General features: G+C 36.5%; 1 protein-coding gene across 6 annotated transcripts in view; it reads right to left on the bottom strand.

Moving 5' to 3' along the window:
* The window catches only part of COL14A1 (collagen type XIV alpha 1 chain), a 138,178-nt gene that overhangs the window by 81,902 nt on the left and 40,528 nt on the right, over nucleotides 1-15,748 (bottom strand). For all 6 annotated transcript variants that reach the window (XM_026110069.2, XM_026110071.2, XM_026110073.2 and 3 more), the window contains 7 exons: nucleotides 9,513-9,668; nucleotides 8,651-8,770; nucleotides 7,086-7,250; nucleotides 6,523-6,684; nucleotides 4,957-5,108; nucleotides 4,002-4,131; nucleotides 161-306 (listed from right to left, as the gene is read on the bottom strand). In XM_026110069.2, the coding sequence (XP_025965854.2) occupies nucleotides 161-306; nucleotides 4,002-4,131; nucleotides 4,957-5,108; nucleotides 6,523-6,684; nucleotides 7,086-7,250; nucleotides 8,651-8,770; nucleotides 9,513-9,668 (1,031 nt within the window). The remainder of the gene's footprint in view (nucleotides 1-160; nucleotides 307-4,001; nucleotides 4,132-4,956; nucleotides 5,109-6,522; nucleotides 6,685-7,085; nucleotides 7,251-8,650; nucleotides 8,771-9,512; nucleotides 9,669-15,748) is intronic.

Genomic DNA, 15,748 nt, shown 5'->3' with positions numbered 1-15,748 from the left:
TGTTCAGCAAATCTGTAATAAATATGTTACTTAAAAAGGTCATTGAAAAAAGACTAAGTATTTGCTGGTAAAGTCTGAGGTTAAAGGCCAGGTACTATTTTACTCTTTAAAAGATTTTTTTTCAAATAACTATTAATCAAATGAAAGCTAAATACATCACCTCCTTTTCATCTGCTGCCAATCCCTCTGTCAGGGGAGCATACAGGATCATGTAACCTGTGGCACCCGCTACTCCAGTCCACTTAGCCCTCATGCTGCTCTGTGACACATCATACAACTGCAGGTCCGATGCCATTGGCAAGGCAACTACAGTGGAAAGGGAGACAGACAGTTCAGTGTCTGATTTGAACAACCAGCCATTTTTCACATTGTTCATTTTACCCCAGGAATCACAAAGGAATATGGCTATCTCCAGGCTTGGAAGTGCTGTCTGTATGTCACAGCTATGAAGAGCTGATGAGTATATAAAAGACTTAGAGAAACAAGGAAATGATGATCTAACCAATTCTACTGTCAAGGCAGAGTTACTCCTTACAAAGCATTTCTGCTCTTTGTCCTACCTGGCTTTGAACATTTCAAGTGTAAGGATTTCTGTTCTTTAAGCATCATATCCCTCTGTTCAGATCTCACCCTCCTTTGCCCTGATCTGTAGGAGGATGACCCTGGCTAATGAAGAATGGCAGGGTTGCTATTTGGAACAAGTAGTGGATCCCTTTTTTTCTGGTAATAGTTCCCAAGCCAGAATATGAGAGAGAGCCACAAGGCAAGACACAATTAGGAGGAAACTCTAAAATGAGTGAGTTGCAAATGGCGAAATACCTTGATTACAAGCAGTTGTATGCTTAAGGACTGGACTATCTAAACCCACTGCAAGGCCTACTATGTCAATGGGATTAAGTAAATGTGAGCAAGATCATCCGTGGCAAATGATACTGAAAACTAATCCAGTGAGTGTAACTAAGCAGATGATTGAATGAAGATCAAACATCTTATGTTTACTTATGAGGCTATGGCACTGATACTAGAACACAGCACTGATCAGGGTTCCTGAACATCTCTTTGTATCTCTGTAAGTCTTTAGAGTAGCATTTTGCATTTCTCTGATTGTTCTTATTTTTTTCCCTCTAAAAGAGAAATGCCTCAAGGCCTTTCCACTGCCATTACACCACTGATGAATTCCACCAAAGCATCTGGTCACTGGAGAGATGCAAGGGAACTCTGGCTGCTCCTCTGGAACTTCTACACTGAGATTGTCCCTAAAAATGAATCAAAGGGTCTAAAAGGACAGGGCAGTTGGTATTTGATATTAATCCTCTCCTACTAGGAACACCAAGAGATTGTAAGAAGCTGAATGTTGAGATTCTACAAGGTTCTGCTTTGCATGTTTCTAAATAATCTCATCTGCAAACACAAATTCAGCTACCAATTCTAATTACAATGCTAATAATTCACAGATCTTCTCTAATCTCCTTGTCCAGACAAAAATAGCAGCCTGTCTAGTTGGTATCTCCAGGGAGTTGTTCATCTATTATGTACATTCAACAAGCTTTAACAGAGTTCTCAATTCCCCATATACAAATCATGCCAGCCTTGTTCTTTCCTGTTCATTGAGTCTGTTTACTCAGTCTGTTGTTCAGACCTGTAAACCTGGGCAAAATTTCAAGGCAGGCCTCTCTTCAGGTTTCCATTTCCAGGTTATCCATGCATCTTAAAAATTCTTGCTGCAGAACACCTCTTGTATATTATCTTTCATGTTCATCTGGCACAATTAAAATGAAGTGCAAAGTCTTCATCAAATCAGGTCCTTTTCTTTGACCTTGGCAAACTTTACCAAGTCTCGTTCAGAATGCTGCTGTGTGTTCTCAGCCCACTGATTTGACTATCTCCTCATTTTTAATCTTTCCATCACCTCATGTTCCCTATGGCAAGGGAAGCTGCTTATCTTCACTTTCAAATCTTTCACAGACTGCTTCCTTTCTATTTAAATCCCAGCTGATGTGTTGACTTCTACTCCCATGAAACCTACCTCCATCTCACACACACACACACACACACACACACACACACACACACACACATACATTCAGGCAAGCAGCTCATGCATTCTCGCACACTTCCCCTCACAGGGGAAGGAGGCACAACCAATAAACATTTTCAAATTTACTTCAGTCTTCTCCCTCAAAGATCTACTCAAACTTCTGATACCTACAGAAAGAAATTGATTATGTTGGAGGTATTCTGAGGACACTTTCGATCATATCATCTTATTCTTGTTCATACAAGAAGGGTATCCATCACCTGTCCTCTTCCTTATTTTGATTCTTAAAATCTCCAAGAAAAGTATCCTCTTTCTAACTCGTGGTCTCAACAGGGACTCCTAGATACTATGGCAATATAAATAACAATTAATGAAGAGGTGACTAGAAATTAAAGAAGTGGTGTCTTCTACTGGAGTTTTCAGCTAAAGAGCTGAGATTCTGAAATATAAATATCCATTAGAGAATGCTTATTTGCATTTTTGGAAGTTACCTGGGTATTATCCTAATAAAGTCATAAGGATAAATTAAACTAAGAGTATACTGAAAAAGAACTGGAGTAAACTAATACAGAGAAAAAAATATATTTGCAATAAATTAAAAAGTGAAAGCATTTCATATTTATTTCAAGTTAGAAGTGACTACTAAATCAGAAACCTTTCTAATTACCTGTACTCCATGCATATTGAGCATGTTTATCTAGATTTAAAATTCCTGTAAGTTATTTTCAATGTTTTATATAAGCAAGTGTGCTAGTTTTCATATTTGTGGTTAATCTTTTATCTGTCAGTGTCTCACAGGAAGGCAAGAGTGTAAACTACAATTTTACATAGCTGTCCATTAGGATAGGAGAAAATACTTTCAAATTGTAGATATTTGATTAGGTGGAATGAGTAATACTTGCACATGTCAGACTATTACTTCTGACACACTATCAAAGATGTTTGTAGTGCTTGATGCCACATGACCTTGGGGCGTGATCTGATCGGATCGCAGAAAGTCAGCAGGGCTGGGCTGAGTCAGAACTTGAACAGTGACTTCAAAGGAATACCAGATACTGAGCCAACAGCATCATTTCCTATTGTATGTGACTCCATTCTCTCTGACTCAATAAATTAACCAGTTCCTAACACTGTGTTATGGGGTACAACAGCCAGGGAGATGACATTTTGTGGGACAGAGGTAAAAATTAAAGGCTCAAACATTTCTGCAAGAACCCATTTCATTTTTTTTTCAGATTGAGATTAGCATCGACTTCCTGGCTGAATCCCAAATTTAAAAACTGTTTTGTCTAACTTAATTCAATTTTCTAGTTTTATCTAAAAAAGTTACTCTTACCTTCCTAACAGCTATCACATTTACTAAAGAAAATAACTATATTTTGTATGCAAATATATATATAATATAAACATAATATATTTTTATAACCTATACTAGCACATTATCTCAGATACTAACACTGCTTCCATTGTAAAACCCAAAACTGTAAACATGCCCATTCTAACAATATTCCAAGTCTTCATTTTATGGATAGAAAATCAACTGAATCATTGAGAAAGAAATTTCTTGAAGTTACCTTGAAATCTTTGGCACAGGTGAGAATCACACGCAGGGATTTCTGTTCCCATCTAATCCTCCACTCATTAGATCATCTATAACCACAAGGCTTATTTACAAAGCTTGGCTCCAGAGGCAAAGTTTAGGAGTGCTCTAATTTAGCGTTCAGCACAACTGACTTCAACACTGAACCCAGAGATGAATAAAACCTTTCTCAGTGTTCAAAGGTGCCCAGAGCATTTGGACTTAGGAACTTAGCCCAGAATTAATTCAAGCAGAAATTAAAGACAAATGTATTAAAAGGACCTAAACAAAAGAGGACTCCCATCTGTATCTCTTCTTCACAAAGACACAGTGTGATTAAATGGAAAAAGTCAAATGCGTTATGAACTTGATTAGAATATTTACGTGTAGTTTCAGTTCCACGGAGGCCCTCGCTGGCAGCATTTGGGTATATAGCAAATACAGCTATCTGGTATTCAGTTAAAGACATTAGGTTTTTCAGAACTGCTGTTGATGTGCTTCCATCTACCACAACCTGTTCAGAAAAAAATTCAACAAAATATGCATAAAGTAAACTAACTGTATTGCTATCTAATCGATTAATCTCCGTCTCAGGCAAATTTTACACTGGCATCTAAGTATCAACATACTAAAATTTAATTCATAAATAAAATTTGCTTTTGCTACCTTTATGTACAATAAAGTGTCCCAGAAAAGAACAGCAAGTATATACCTAATTAAAGTACTCAGCTGACATGAAGTAGCCACTTAGAACAAATGAAGTGCTTGGAGAAATAAAATGCATGCAATACAATTTAAGAGTGTGAATTGGGCACTTTTTGATATAATTACTATATCTTCATAAATGTTCCTGTAGTACTATATATGTACACACACAGTACTACATATGGATAGGAATACATATGCATGCTAAACACAATGTTTCTGGTATAAAAATAAATCAAGCACATCCTTAGTTAAATCCTTTTGCTCCTTTCTCTTTCCATCCATTTCTGTAAGTTGTCAGCTGAAGCCAAAAGCTTGTTCTACCACATTCTTTTTGCTCCTGTCTCCAAAGTGCCTATAAATCCTATGCAAGTAAGTATCCCTCTCTAAATTTTCAATGATCATTTGTAGCCATCCCAAATACATCAAATATATTTTTTCTTTTTATGAACCCTTTTTTGACAGAAAAAGCAGTGTGGCCATTGCCTAACTTTAATCTCCATCCAATGTGACCATATCTACTTCTTGTATTGGGCTTCAGGGACAAATCTCAGGGAATTTCAGAGTTGATTTAAATAAGTCAGCATCCTTGCTACTGTATTAAAAACTTCTGAGAAACTCTCCCTCCTATTACCTCTTCTGGCTGTCCTCCTCGAGTGGGATAGTACACAACTCTGTATTTTTCCACTCTGCCTGGTGCATGGGTCCAGCTAACCCGGAATCCTCTAGCTGCTACCTCAGATGTGACCAAATCCGTAGGAGCCCCAAGCGAAGCCTCAATTGTTCCTAGGTTAGAGACAACACAAGTATTTTATTCCCCTCTGCAAAATAATTATTTGGCTTCTTGTCATTGCTGAAGTTCCAAAGATCTCTCCTCATTAGAAATTCAAATACTTGGCTACTGTACATTTATTTAGGTAACTTTCAATGGAAACAAAGAACTAATGATGATGAATACTACACATGAATTCTCACTGGGACTAAGCCTCCCTGGTCTGTGTAGAAACTTTTACATGGAGAAGATACAAAAATGTAAAACTAACCCTTCCTTTCCTTCCTCCCTTCACTCTTTTTTTTTCCTCCTCTCAGGTTGCCTTTTTTCCAAACACAAAAGACATCTAAGAACATAAACAGCTATGAACTTATATCCTGTGCTCCTTTATAGGTCTGAAACTGATATGCTGCTTGTCAGCAGACTGAAGAGATACAGGGAACAGTCATCTTCTCTCGCAGTCATTCTTTTCGACAGTGATGTTTCGTCTCTTTATGGTTTTTCCATTCTCTCTGTCTCCCAATTTACTGCTTCCTCCTCCCACAAGACCCAGCTAATATTCTGTATTTCCTCCAGTTTCCAGGTGAATAAAAGATGGAAAAAAGAAGTGAAGCCTTACCAATACTTTTTCATTGCACATGTAGAATTATGCGTGAAAGTCAAACTTCTTTACTGACACGTTACAAGCTTATGGAAAAAAATTAATTAGTATTTCTGTAATATAACAGAGTCACAAAACAAGCAACATGAACAAATTCCACTGGAACCTTTCAGAAAGAATTTCCTCAAGTAGGACCGTTTCTCTGAATAATTGCAATTTTTTTTTCATCACTATTTCTGAGGTTCAGAAAAGCAAAAAATATTGTCAGAGAAGATTCTTTTTATATAGTAACCATTTTCTCTGTAACTACCTCTTCTTATGCTCTGCAACACACAATATTTTAAAGAAATATCAAATAAGAAAGAGAAAAAACTCCAACATCAGGAAGGCACAAGGCAATCTTAAAACCTGAAAAATTTGAAAACTTACAAGACAAAAAAATCAGCAAATTAGGAAATGGAAAGCACAGCATAACTGTAAAAATTCCATACACAGCTGCTAATGTAATTCATCCACAAATCTGAATATTAGAAATTATTTTTTCTTTACCCACCACTTGAAAATAGATACAGTGGAATGAATGCAATTTTGGGGTTTTTTTTTTTTTTTTTTTTTTGGTACTATCAAATACTACAGTATTTGAGACCAAGAGAGCAAAAGATCAAAAACAGCAAAGCAAGGATAAGACATATGCCAGGAAGGGTCCTGACAGCAAAAGAAAATACAGAGTGAGTGAAGTGCCAGAAGCCAGCTTAGAACTGCAGGTATTCAAAACAGGATTTGTAGCTATAACATCATACTAAGTTAGATTAGATCTTTCTATTCACCTTTGATTTCCTTTTCCTGTTCCTCTACTCTTGAGCACACGGTTCTGGTAAGACCTTCAACAATGGTATGCATGAAGTTGAAGTCAGCAACATTGTAGACGTGTGTGCTGTCAGGTTCAGAAGCAATCTCTTTGAGTTCATTTATGTCTGCATTCTTTACACCTTTAATTGGAAAGAAAAAGAAAGAAAACATCAGCAACAAAAAAAACCCCAAAATTTATTTTGCTCACACAGGGACTGATTAAAATGTGTAAAATCCAATTCTTTCTATTGATTTTAAAGTGCTACGGATAGCTCTGTAGTTAACGTTACTTCATAATGTTAATTTCCAATTTTATAAGCACAGTTGGCATTTTTTTCAGTTGTCTCCTGATACATATATATAACCTCCTAAATTCCAGTTAAGTAATAATGAATCAAGGAACATTTTAAAGAAGATTTAAATTAATGACAATACTTATTGGATATACACATAACAGAACACTTACTAATATAGGAGGTAAAAAAGATAAATACACTCGAGTGTAATAGGACACAATAGATGGATATAGCAGAATACACACCAATAGCAAACAGTTCAATGCCAGCATCCCGTAGGTTTTTAGCAGGAGGGATAACATCATCTTGGGATTTCCCATCAGTGATCAATATGCCAATTTTAGACACCCCAGGCCTTGCACCTGCTTCAGGCTTAAAGCTGTTTTCCAAAATGTAAGTTAAGGCAAGACCTAAGAAAAGAAATATTTTAAAAGGCTTTAAAAAGGAAGAAATGTCGGTTAATTTTGCTGATTTCATAGCATTTATCAAAATCCTGAAAAATCTCTTACTGAAGAACAAGTACAAAAGAAGAGTTTCTTTAATGAAAGATAAAATTCCGACTAGCAACATGAACTACAGAGAAGGTGACATTCATCTTTAGAAGCATTGTATTTTAAACTGGTAATAGAAACTTATTTAAACCTAAATTGGTCACTGACATTTCTATGAACTCATCTTCTTTTCTTTCTTACCCTACAAAGACAGTTAAAATAGGAAGTCTACTCTCCTTCTACACTGCTTATATGAAATGTGGTCTAGAGAACATAATAAATCCCTATACCACATACAGTCTTACTTTAAATGTTTTTTGTTTGTTTGCTTGTTTTACCATTTTCAAGCTGAAGAAAAGCTTAAATTAAGCTTAGGGAGAATCTGATCTTAATAACTGATTGCTAATTATTGGAAGGGACAGAAGAGAAGAATGACTGCGCAGGGCTAACTTAGATATCACAATGAGATCCTATCTGAAAACTCTCCTAAGTCTCCTACAGCACAGGTTCCTAACTCATTTTCTTCTAACATTCACATGAGATAATCATTATGATTTTCTACTTGCTACCTCAGATTTGTCTCATTCCTAGAATCATAATATAGTCTTTCTGTATTCTATCCTACCTTAGTCTCCCCTTCCACAAAAATAAAATATGTTAGAGAAGAAAAGGAGAATCTTTACATTTCTTTTCCCCCCTCTCAACTTCACCCCTTTCAATTGGCAACAATTTACTTGAAGCCATGCCTGGGTCTTTAGGTGTATCATTCTCCTGGAAAGACAGCTAGCATTACTAACTGCTGCTCTGATGACACTGGAGTTGTACTCAGAAACTGTATTTTTTCCACATTGACAAGCAGTCCCCAATTACCTATCACTGAGTGTCATCTGGGGCTTCAATACTATAACTACCAAAAGGTCAATAGAAGTCTAAAAGCTTCAGACGATCATTTGAAAAGCTACCATCACCAGTTGTCAAGTATTAAAACAGCATTTTTTCCTTCTCCAGAATAAAGCTTTATGTAAGAACAGTATGAATTGATTTTGCATTCTCTTCCCAACAGGTAAAAGGTTTTACTTCAAGCACAGAAAGTTCATGTACATTTTGCTTTATGAGATCTCATCTTGACTGGAAAGATTCCCAAGTGAAGCCAAAAGGACAACCACCTCAGGGAGACTTCAGAGACACTGAACAAATTCATTAGAAAGCTGCAAAACTAAACATCATTTTCCCCTTTCATACTAAGCGCTAACACTTCTTAGTTTGTGTAGCAGGACATATTTTTTAATAAAAGGTTAAAGCTAAAATACACATTGTACCTGTTAACGTATTCCCTCCCTTATATGGTAGATTACGGACTGCATCCAAAACAGCATCTTTTGTGCCATAGGCATTCAAATGCCATTCAATTCGAGGATCACCACTGTACTGTGCAAGACCTAAAGAATCAGAAATTAAGGTACTGCATTAAACAATAAACATTTTTTTTTCAGATATCTACACTTTTTGTACAAGGTTACCAAAAGCGTGCTACCACAACCAGAAAACTGCATTAGTTGACTCCAGAAAACTATTACTATTTCCAAAGCCGTTTGTTCATGGCACATCCTCAATTTATTTTCAAAGCCTTCCTTTCTTTAGCATGACAAGTGCCAAAGAAAGTAAATGAGAAGGAGCACACCACCTTTCAGACTTCAGTAAGACTCCAAAAAAACATTCTGTGAAAAAGAACAATTTTATTTAATGTACTTTTGAACAGACTAAACTGTAAGTAGCAGAACAGAAATATAACATTGAAGCCTGTTTAAAGCATGAGAAAAGCCATCCATTGCCACTTTTTTCCCTTCAAAATTAAACTTTCAGAGTATGATCTAATTCTGGTTGAAGTCAGTAAGAGTGTTTCCACTGTTGCCAACTGCCATTGCATTAGAATTTAACTAAGCTGAATACCGCAACACACTGTGAGGAGTATCTCCACTAATCCTACAGACATCCCAGCAGTATTGCCCCCATTGATAGAAGTGGGAGTTCCAGGTGTACACGACACTTCTGATAGTGGGAAAAACAAGGATTAATCTTGCACAGATAAGTATCATTAAGCGGCTAACTATCCTGAAAAATCATGACATTTTTACACTGCTACAGACCTGAAATATTGAGAAAAAACTTCTGATACCTTACCTACTCTTGTTTTCTCAGACCCCACATTGAAAGCAGAAACCAGATTTTCCAGGAACAGCCGAACAAGCCTGAAGTTGAATCTGCCAATACTCCAAGAGCCATCTACCAGAATCACAATATCTGCGATAGCTGGAGTTTTACAGGTAAACAGACTTCCTGTAAATCATGAAAATGAAGAGAATTGATTCAACAATAAAATTATCGCTAAATAAATTTATGCCTTCCTTCCTCCACTAAGCTTAATGGTTAAAGTTTTTTTCCAGGTGCAAAGAAAGAATTAAGCAAAACCACTGAATGCATTTGTCCTAAATACAGTAACAAAATAATTTGGCCATTACCTGCTCAATTCTTTTATTAAACTGTTCAAACTTAATTTTGGGAGACCTGTGAGAAAGAAATACTTCTAAAAATACAGACTTTCAGAAATAAGAAGTTAACTGCAATATAATGCCACCAAGCCAGCAGTTTGTTTTCATTCTCAGGAATATATATACAAGACATAGGATTCACAACACTTAGCTTTAGGTGTAGACAATGTAGATATACACATCTAAGAAAGCTATCTAGAATCCTTTCATAAACAAGTATTTCTGCAGTTCATCTCAGCCTTAAAGCAACTGAGAGGAACAACTCATTAGAAATACCTACTTAGTTGCCATTGTAGGTATCTAAAGCTAGAAGTGAATCCCACTCTGTGAGTCTAGAGTAAAACAGAAAGTTGATTGAATATACTGTATTAAACCTAAGCAGCATATAGGCAATATATGAAGGGTAAAATACAAAGACCTCAGACCTAGCATTCAGAATTTCTACACTAACACCAGATGATCATTTAGTTAAATGCCTCTCCTACAGATGTTTACACAAAAATAAAGAGCAACAGAAAACAGCTGATCAGAATCAGCAGAGATATATTAATCATCTCTCAGGTTTAGCTAACCAATGGGGAACTCAGAGAAAATAGGAGTAAGTAACTTGCAAGATAAGCCAACAAGAAGATTTTTAGGGAAATAGATTTTTAACAAATTGAGAAATACAAGCAAAAGTGCTACATTCAATTAGGGGAAAAAGAGAGGGAGGGAAGTAAGAGAAAGGCATACCATGGAGGAGTAGAAAGACAGGTTTCTGTAACCTCTGGCAGAACTGTCCCAACACAGAAACAGCTGCCTGACTGTTAAAGTCAGGTTGCTGAAACAGTGGATTCAGATTGTAGGGAGGGAAAATGAGTGAATGATGCTGTGCAGGTATAACTACACGAGCATATGTTTGAGGTATAAATGCAGCAAATTCCCTGTGACATTGAATACAGAATGAGGATGGAAGCGGAAAAGTCAGAGCAAAGCACATCAGTAGAAAAGGTATCATGCATCAGAAAGCATTTAGGGGTGAAAAATATATTACTGAACACAGAAAAAAATGCAGATTAGTGAAGCAAGCTGCAGACCAATAAGCAGTAAACTTTTTTCATTGATTTCTTCAGGACCCACCACACAGATTAGTTCACAGAGGCTACTCGCACATAAGGTGGTACTAACAGGAATCAACAATTGAGTACAGAAATGTTGGATATAAACTGAACTCGAGCACAGCTCTTCAGCAAACAAGGAAGTAATTTAGTGAAAAAGCATCAAAAAGGTGCTAATATTTGCTCACAAGTACCTCTCATTTCAGACAGGGAATAAACTACATGGTTAGCAACTTAAAACATTCATATCACATTATTAATGATGATTTTATCATTAAAGACCAAATGACAATCTCACAGATAAAAACAATCTGATGTGCAGAAGGACTTTAAAAATTGTTAATAATTAAGAGTTAGATTCTTGTTCTAGTGTAAATCCACTGAATAGCAAACCCAATCCACAAAGTTACAATTAATGTCTTAAATGTGCACTAAAAATGTCTTTAAAAGAGCAGGGAACACTTCCTACGTGCAGTTAGCAGTGTAGAGTAAGTTCTAAACACAAGACAAAAATTCCACTTATGAAGATGCCAAAACAAATATTTTATTTTAGATTTTACAGTACAAGACAAAGCTATTTGAATTGGCAACACATTTTAATGTATAAACACTGGGGAACATTTAGTAAGCATCAGAAAAATGATCAGAAATTGGAAGATAAATCTAAAAGAGGTCCAAATTCTTCTATCATTGAAGTCAACAGGAAAACTTCCACTGATTTCAGTGGGACTGGGATCTGCTTTTTCGTCATTTAATGGGAACTTACTCCTCATGGCAAAATTTGCACTTAAAATGTATTTGCCAAATAACCTTCCTGTTAATCAGCCTGCACTACTTGCAGTATTTGTTTTCCACTAACATGAAGTTCAGTTATGCCATTCTCACACCGGCCATGATTAGATTCTTTAAGTTCAAGAGAACTATTGGCAAAGTAAAATGCTACTCAACACCAGTGAGAACGACAGACCAGGTCCCCTGATTCACATCCAAGCAGCTGCACTGTAGCACAGATGTACCTTTTCAATATGATCTCAGCAGTATGAGCATATAGCCCAAAGAGGATAACAGGATTTGTGTGGCTGAATTTCCCTCCACTACTTCTAAAAACTTATGCTTACCATGAAACCCAGTTAGTACCCAAGTCTTACTCCTTTCATAACAACAAGTTTGGCCTGTAAGGCTTCTTTAATCCTGTGGTTATCACTTTGTGCAGAAATTCTTTTATTGGGTTAAGTAAATCCATTTTGTGCAGCAAAATCCGAAGAGTAAAGAAAACAATAACCGCATTCCTTTCAATATTTTATTTCCACATCATCAGATCAGTGCAAATAGTATTGTGCAATTTTTTTTGTTAAAATAGCATATGTGATTTGATCCAAGATTGTACTGCAATGCCACAGAATGTGAAAATATGATTCGTTCTTCGTCGATAGGAGACACTTGTTGAATCTTTTCTGCATAAAACATTTAGGTTTTGTTACTTCTGCACACCCACTATTTGCTTATGCTTTCTCCTTGTTGTACTTAATAGAATTGTAGAAAGTTCCCTAAAATGGAATAAACAATAGTGAGATATTAAATAGAATAACATGCTGTATAGAAGATGTTAAAAGCTGACAGGAATACAAACACCATATCATCCTAGTTTATAAAGATATTCTAGAAGTCACAGTGTGTTGCAATTAATTTACTCACCCAATGAGATTAGCTAGTTTCCATTACCGGTTCTAGCAAATGGATTTTTCAATAATCTTTTCATACAACCACACATTCTCATGGATTCCTATATTGTTTGGGGTTAATTCTGAACTTCTAAAATACCTAAACATAACTTTAAAATGCATTTTTCTTAAAAAACATTTCTCAAAGCTAGGTGACAGCATATAATTCCACTAAAAAAGTCTTCCAAACTCAGTGTTTTAGCCCACTACAAACACTGTAAACAGATTGTGCATATTTCCCTGTTACTCAATGATTAAAAAAAATAGTTGCAAGAGAAAAGGTGCCACTTTCATCTGAAGTATACGACACTCACCAATTTCAACAGCAGGACAGTAGCATGGTGACCTGCTGTCTAATTTTGCACAACACTTCCCAATCTTACATAGACAGCATAATTGGACCCCTACTTCAAATGATGCATTTCACAACAAACATTAACAAAGCCTGCGATTTTTGGAGATTAGAGAAAATGATAGAGCTGCAGACTAAAGTCAAAAGAAGAGCTTATATACAACTGTCTTCAGTGCATCAACCCACAACAGATGGCGGGCTTGATGGGGAGAAAAGAAGAAATTTGTAAAATTTTTGTAACAAATTTAAAGTCTTTCTAAAGCTACTCGATGAAGGTAACCCTCACTCTGTCAAGAAGATAACTGAGTAGCAAGGAGCTTGGTCTGCTCATTTCCCTCGTGTCACAAACGAGGAGAAGCGCTTTATTAGGCTCAGCATTTCACTTCCAGAGAGACATCGGAGTACAATTACAAGGCTACCAGCAATATATTAGGACAAGGTATTTGCACAAAACGTGCTTCAGTATTGCCAACAATCATATCATCATCAGAAGACAAGAATTTCAAGTCCTTTGTTTTGGGAGAGTCTTTCAAAAAAAAAAAAAAAATCCAAAACAGTATTGAAGGAATTTGACATCTACTAAATGAAGTTTCCTGCCTTTGATGCTTCAAGTCTCCAGATGTTAAAAATGACTCATTTGCCTGCAATTCCAATGTACAAGTGCTATCGCAGTATCAAGACCCATGTCAGACTTTGGCTGGGAGAGAAGCCAATGATGGCAATGCTGTAAAAAAGGTCCAGCTAGAACCTTCTGGGACAGAAGGAGAGTTACTGGAGCTTGCAAAATGTGGCCCCTGAGACCTCCTATCAAAGGAACTGAAGTGCAGAGTTAGGATTGGGAGAAGTCACAGTAGAGGCTCTGGCAATAGTGAGAATGCACAGATCAAAGCAGAGTCTGCAGGCTTCTGTAAACACTCATTACCTGTCTGAAGCTTGATGTGCAACCTGCTATTATTCCTTCTTTCTCACATGCATACTGTGAGCAAGTAAGCGATGTTAAAAAACAGAAGTTGGACAATACCCACAAACATTACTTAGACACAAACAGAAAAGCTATGATTTTTAGACTAGAGTAGTGGGCCTTTGACTCTTGGAGTTAATATTATCATTCTTTGAAGGTTCATTGAAAGGCAAAGGGAGAAGCAGCAAATACAGGCACTGCCACATGGGAAGACTCTATGCCTTAGAAGGAACAGTCCAATTTTCATGCAGTTATGATACATTTTGCAGAAACACATTTGATATTTTACGTCCCTTTGGTATGAAACTCTGTTCTCATTTTCAAGAGCCAAAACACACACTTCTGCTAGAAGAAGTTAAGACTATAATTCTTTCTGAGTCTGCAATATGTCGTTTCCTTTCTTATTCACTGTCACAGTGGAAAAGTCAAATAATATATGGGGAAGGAGAGGAAGAAAGTTCAAGTAGAGGTCTGCAACCACACAGTATGAATGGAAGACTCATCCATGGGGTAGCAAAGCACAAGAAGCAAGAACCTTGATGACAGAAGCAAGTGAAAAATACCTTGTAAATACAGCACAAATTATAGAGAAGAGTCAGTCCTGCAGTGGTTGACAGCACCATGGCTGAGCAGAAGCCCCAGTGAGGACAAGGGCAATAAAATTCTACATTAGCAAAATGACATTTCTTTTAAAAGGGGGTTAACAAAATAGAGGGACGTGAGGCAGTGTTCAACTCCAAAATTCAGCAACTCACCAGTCTGCTCTTCTGACATTGATATTATTGCACTGTGCTGGTGATATCATCATTGCACTTAGACCTCAGTTTAACACATCCCATATGTCAGGCTATGGACCAGACAAATGCAAAGAACATAACTGTTTTTCTTTGAACTAGATCCAAACATAGCCTGAATCTGAAGTACTAAAATGTTGGAACATTATTAGATTGCAAGAGCAGTCCAATGAGGTTAGGAGCTGGTCCGTGCTCCATAGAAAAAATAAAATAAAATAAAGCAGTGAGCCTTTTCCCATGCATCTTGCTCTGTTCCATAAAACTACCTTAGCCCAACTGGCGGGCCCACAGATTTGTTATTTTGGAGAGTCTGAATATTAAGATTTACTCAATCTGTTGTGTCTAATCATGTTTAGAGGATTTCATTTTCCTTGGACTGTTAATGCTGTGGTTCAATACTTGGTTAATAGTATTTTACTCCTTTCAGAGAGCATGCAGACATAAATAAATGTTATTATTCAAACCAGATCTGTTGCATTTAAGGTAAGAAAAGTAATTAAAGTAGCAGATGATAAAACATATTAATTGTCTATGTTTAGTGTTGATAATTTTCAAGGGTGAGAGAAGGAGGAAGCATACAGCTATTTTCTTCACACTTTTCCATACACGCTGAAAGTAGTTCTACTTCTGCAGCTAGCAAGTCCTAGCTTACAAAAACATTTAGAAATTTATTCTTGCATACTAACATTGTAATTTACTTGAGAGACAGAATAAATGTAGAGGTTAACTAAGAAGCGAAGTACTGATGTTTTCCAGCAGAACATTGCTGATTGATGGCACTGAGCTACTTGATGTCTGCAGCAGCTTCCCAAACAGCTAACCTCTCTTTTTTGCTGCATATCTAGGTAAAAAAGTTAAAAATCCCCCCTGTATTTAAACTGAATGTTCAAAAAATTTATTTTAATTTGTCTTCCAACAGGCAGCATATCCATGCAGAACAAAG

The sequence above is a fragment of the Dromaius novaehollandiae genome, chromosome 2, assembly GCF_036370855.1.
Source record: "Dromaius novaehollandiae isolate bDroNov1 chromosome 2, bDroNov1.hap1, whole genome shotgun sequence".
In the NCBI taxonomy this organism is placed as follows: domain Eukaryota; kingdom Metazoa; phylum Chordata; class Aves; order Casuariiformes; family Dromaiidae; genus Dromaius; species Dromaius novaehollandiae.
This window is presented reverse-complemented; position numbering and strand designations above follow the sequence as displayed.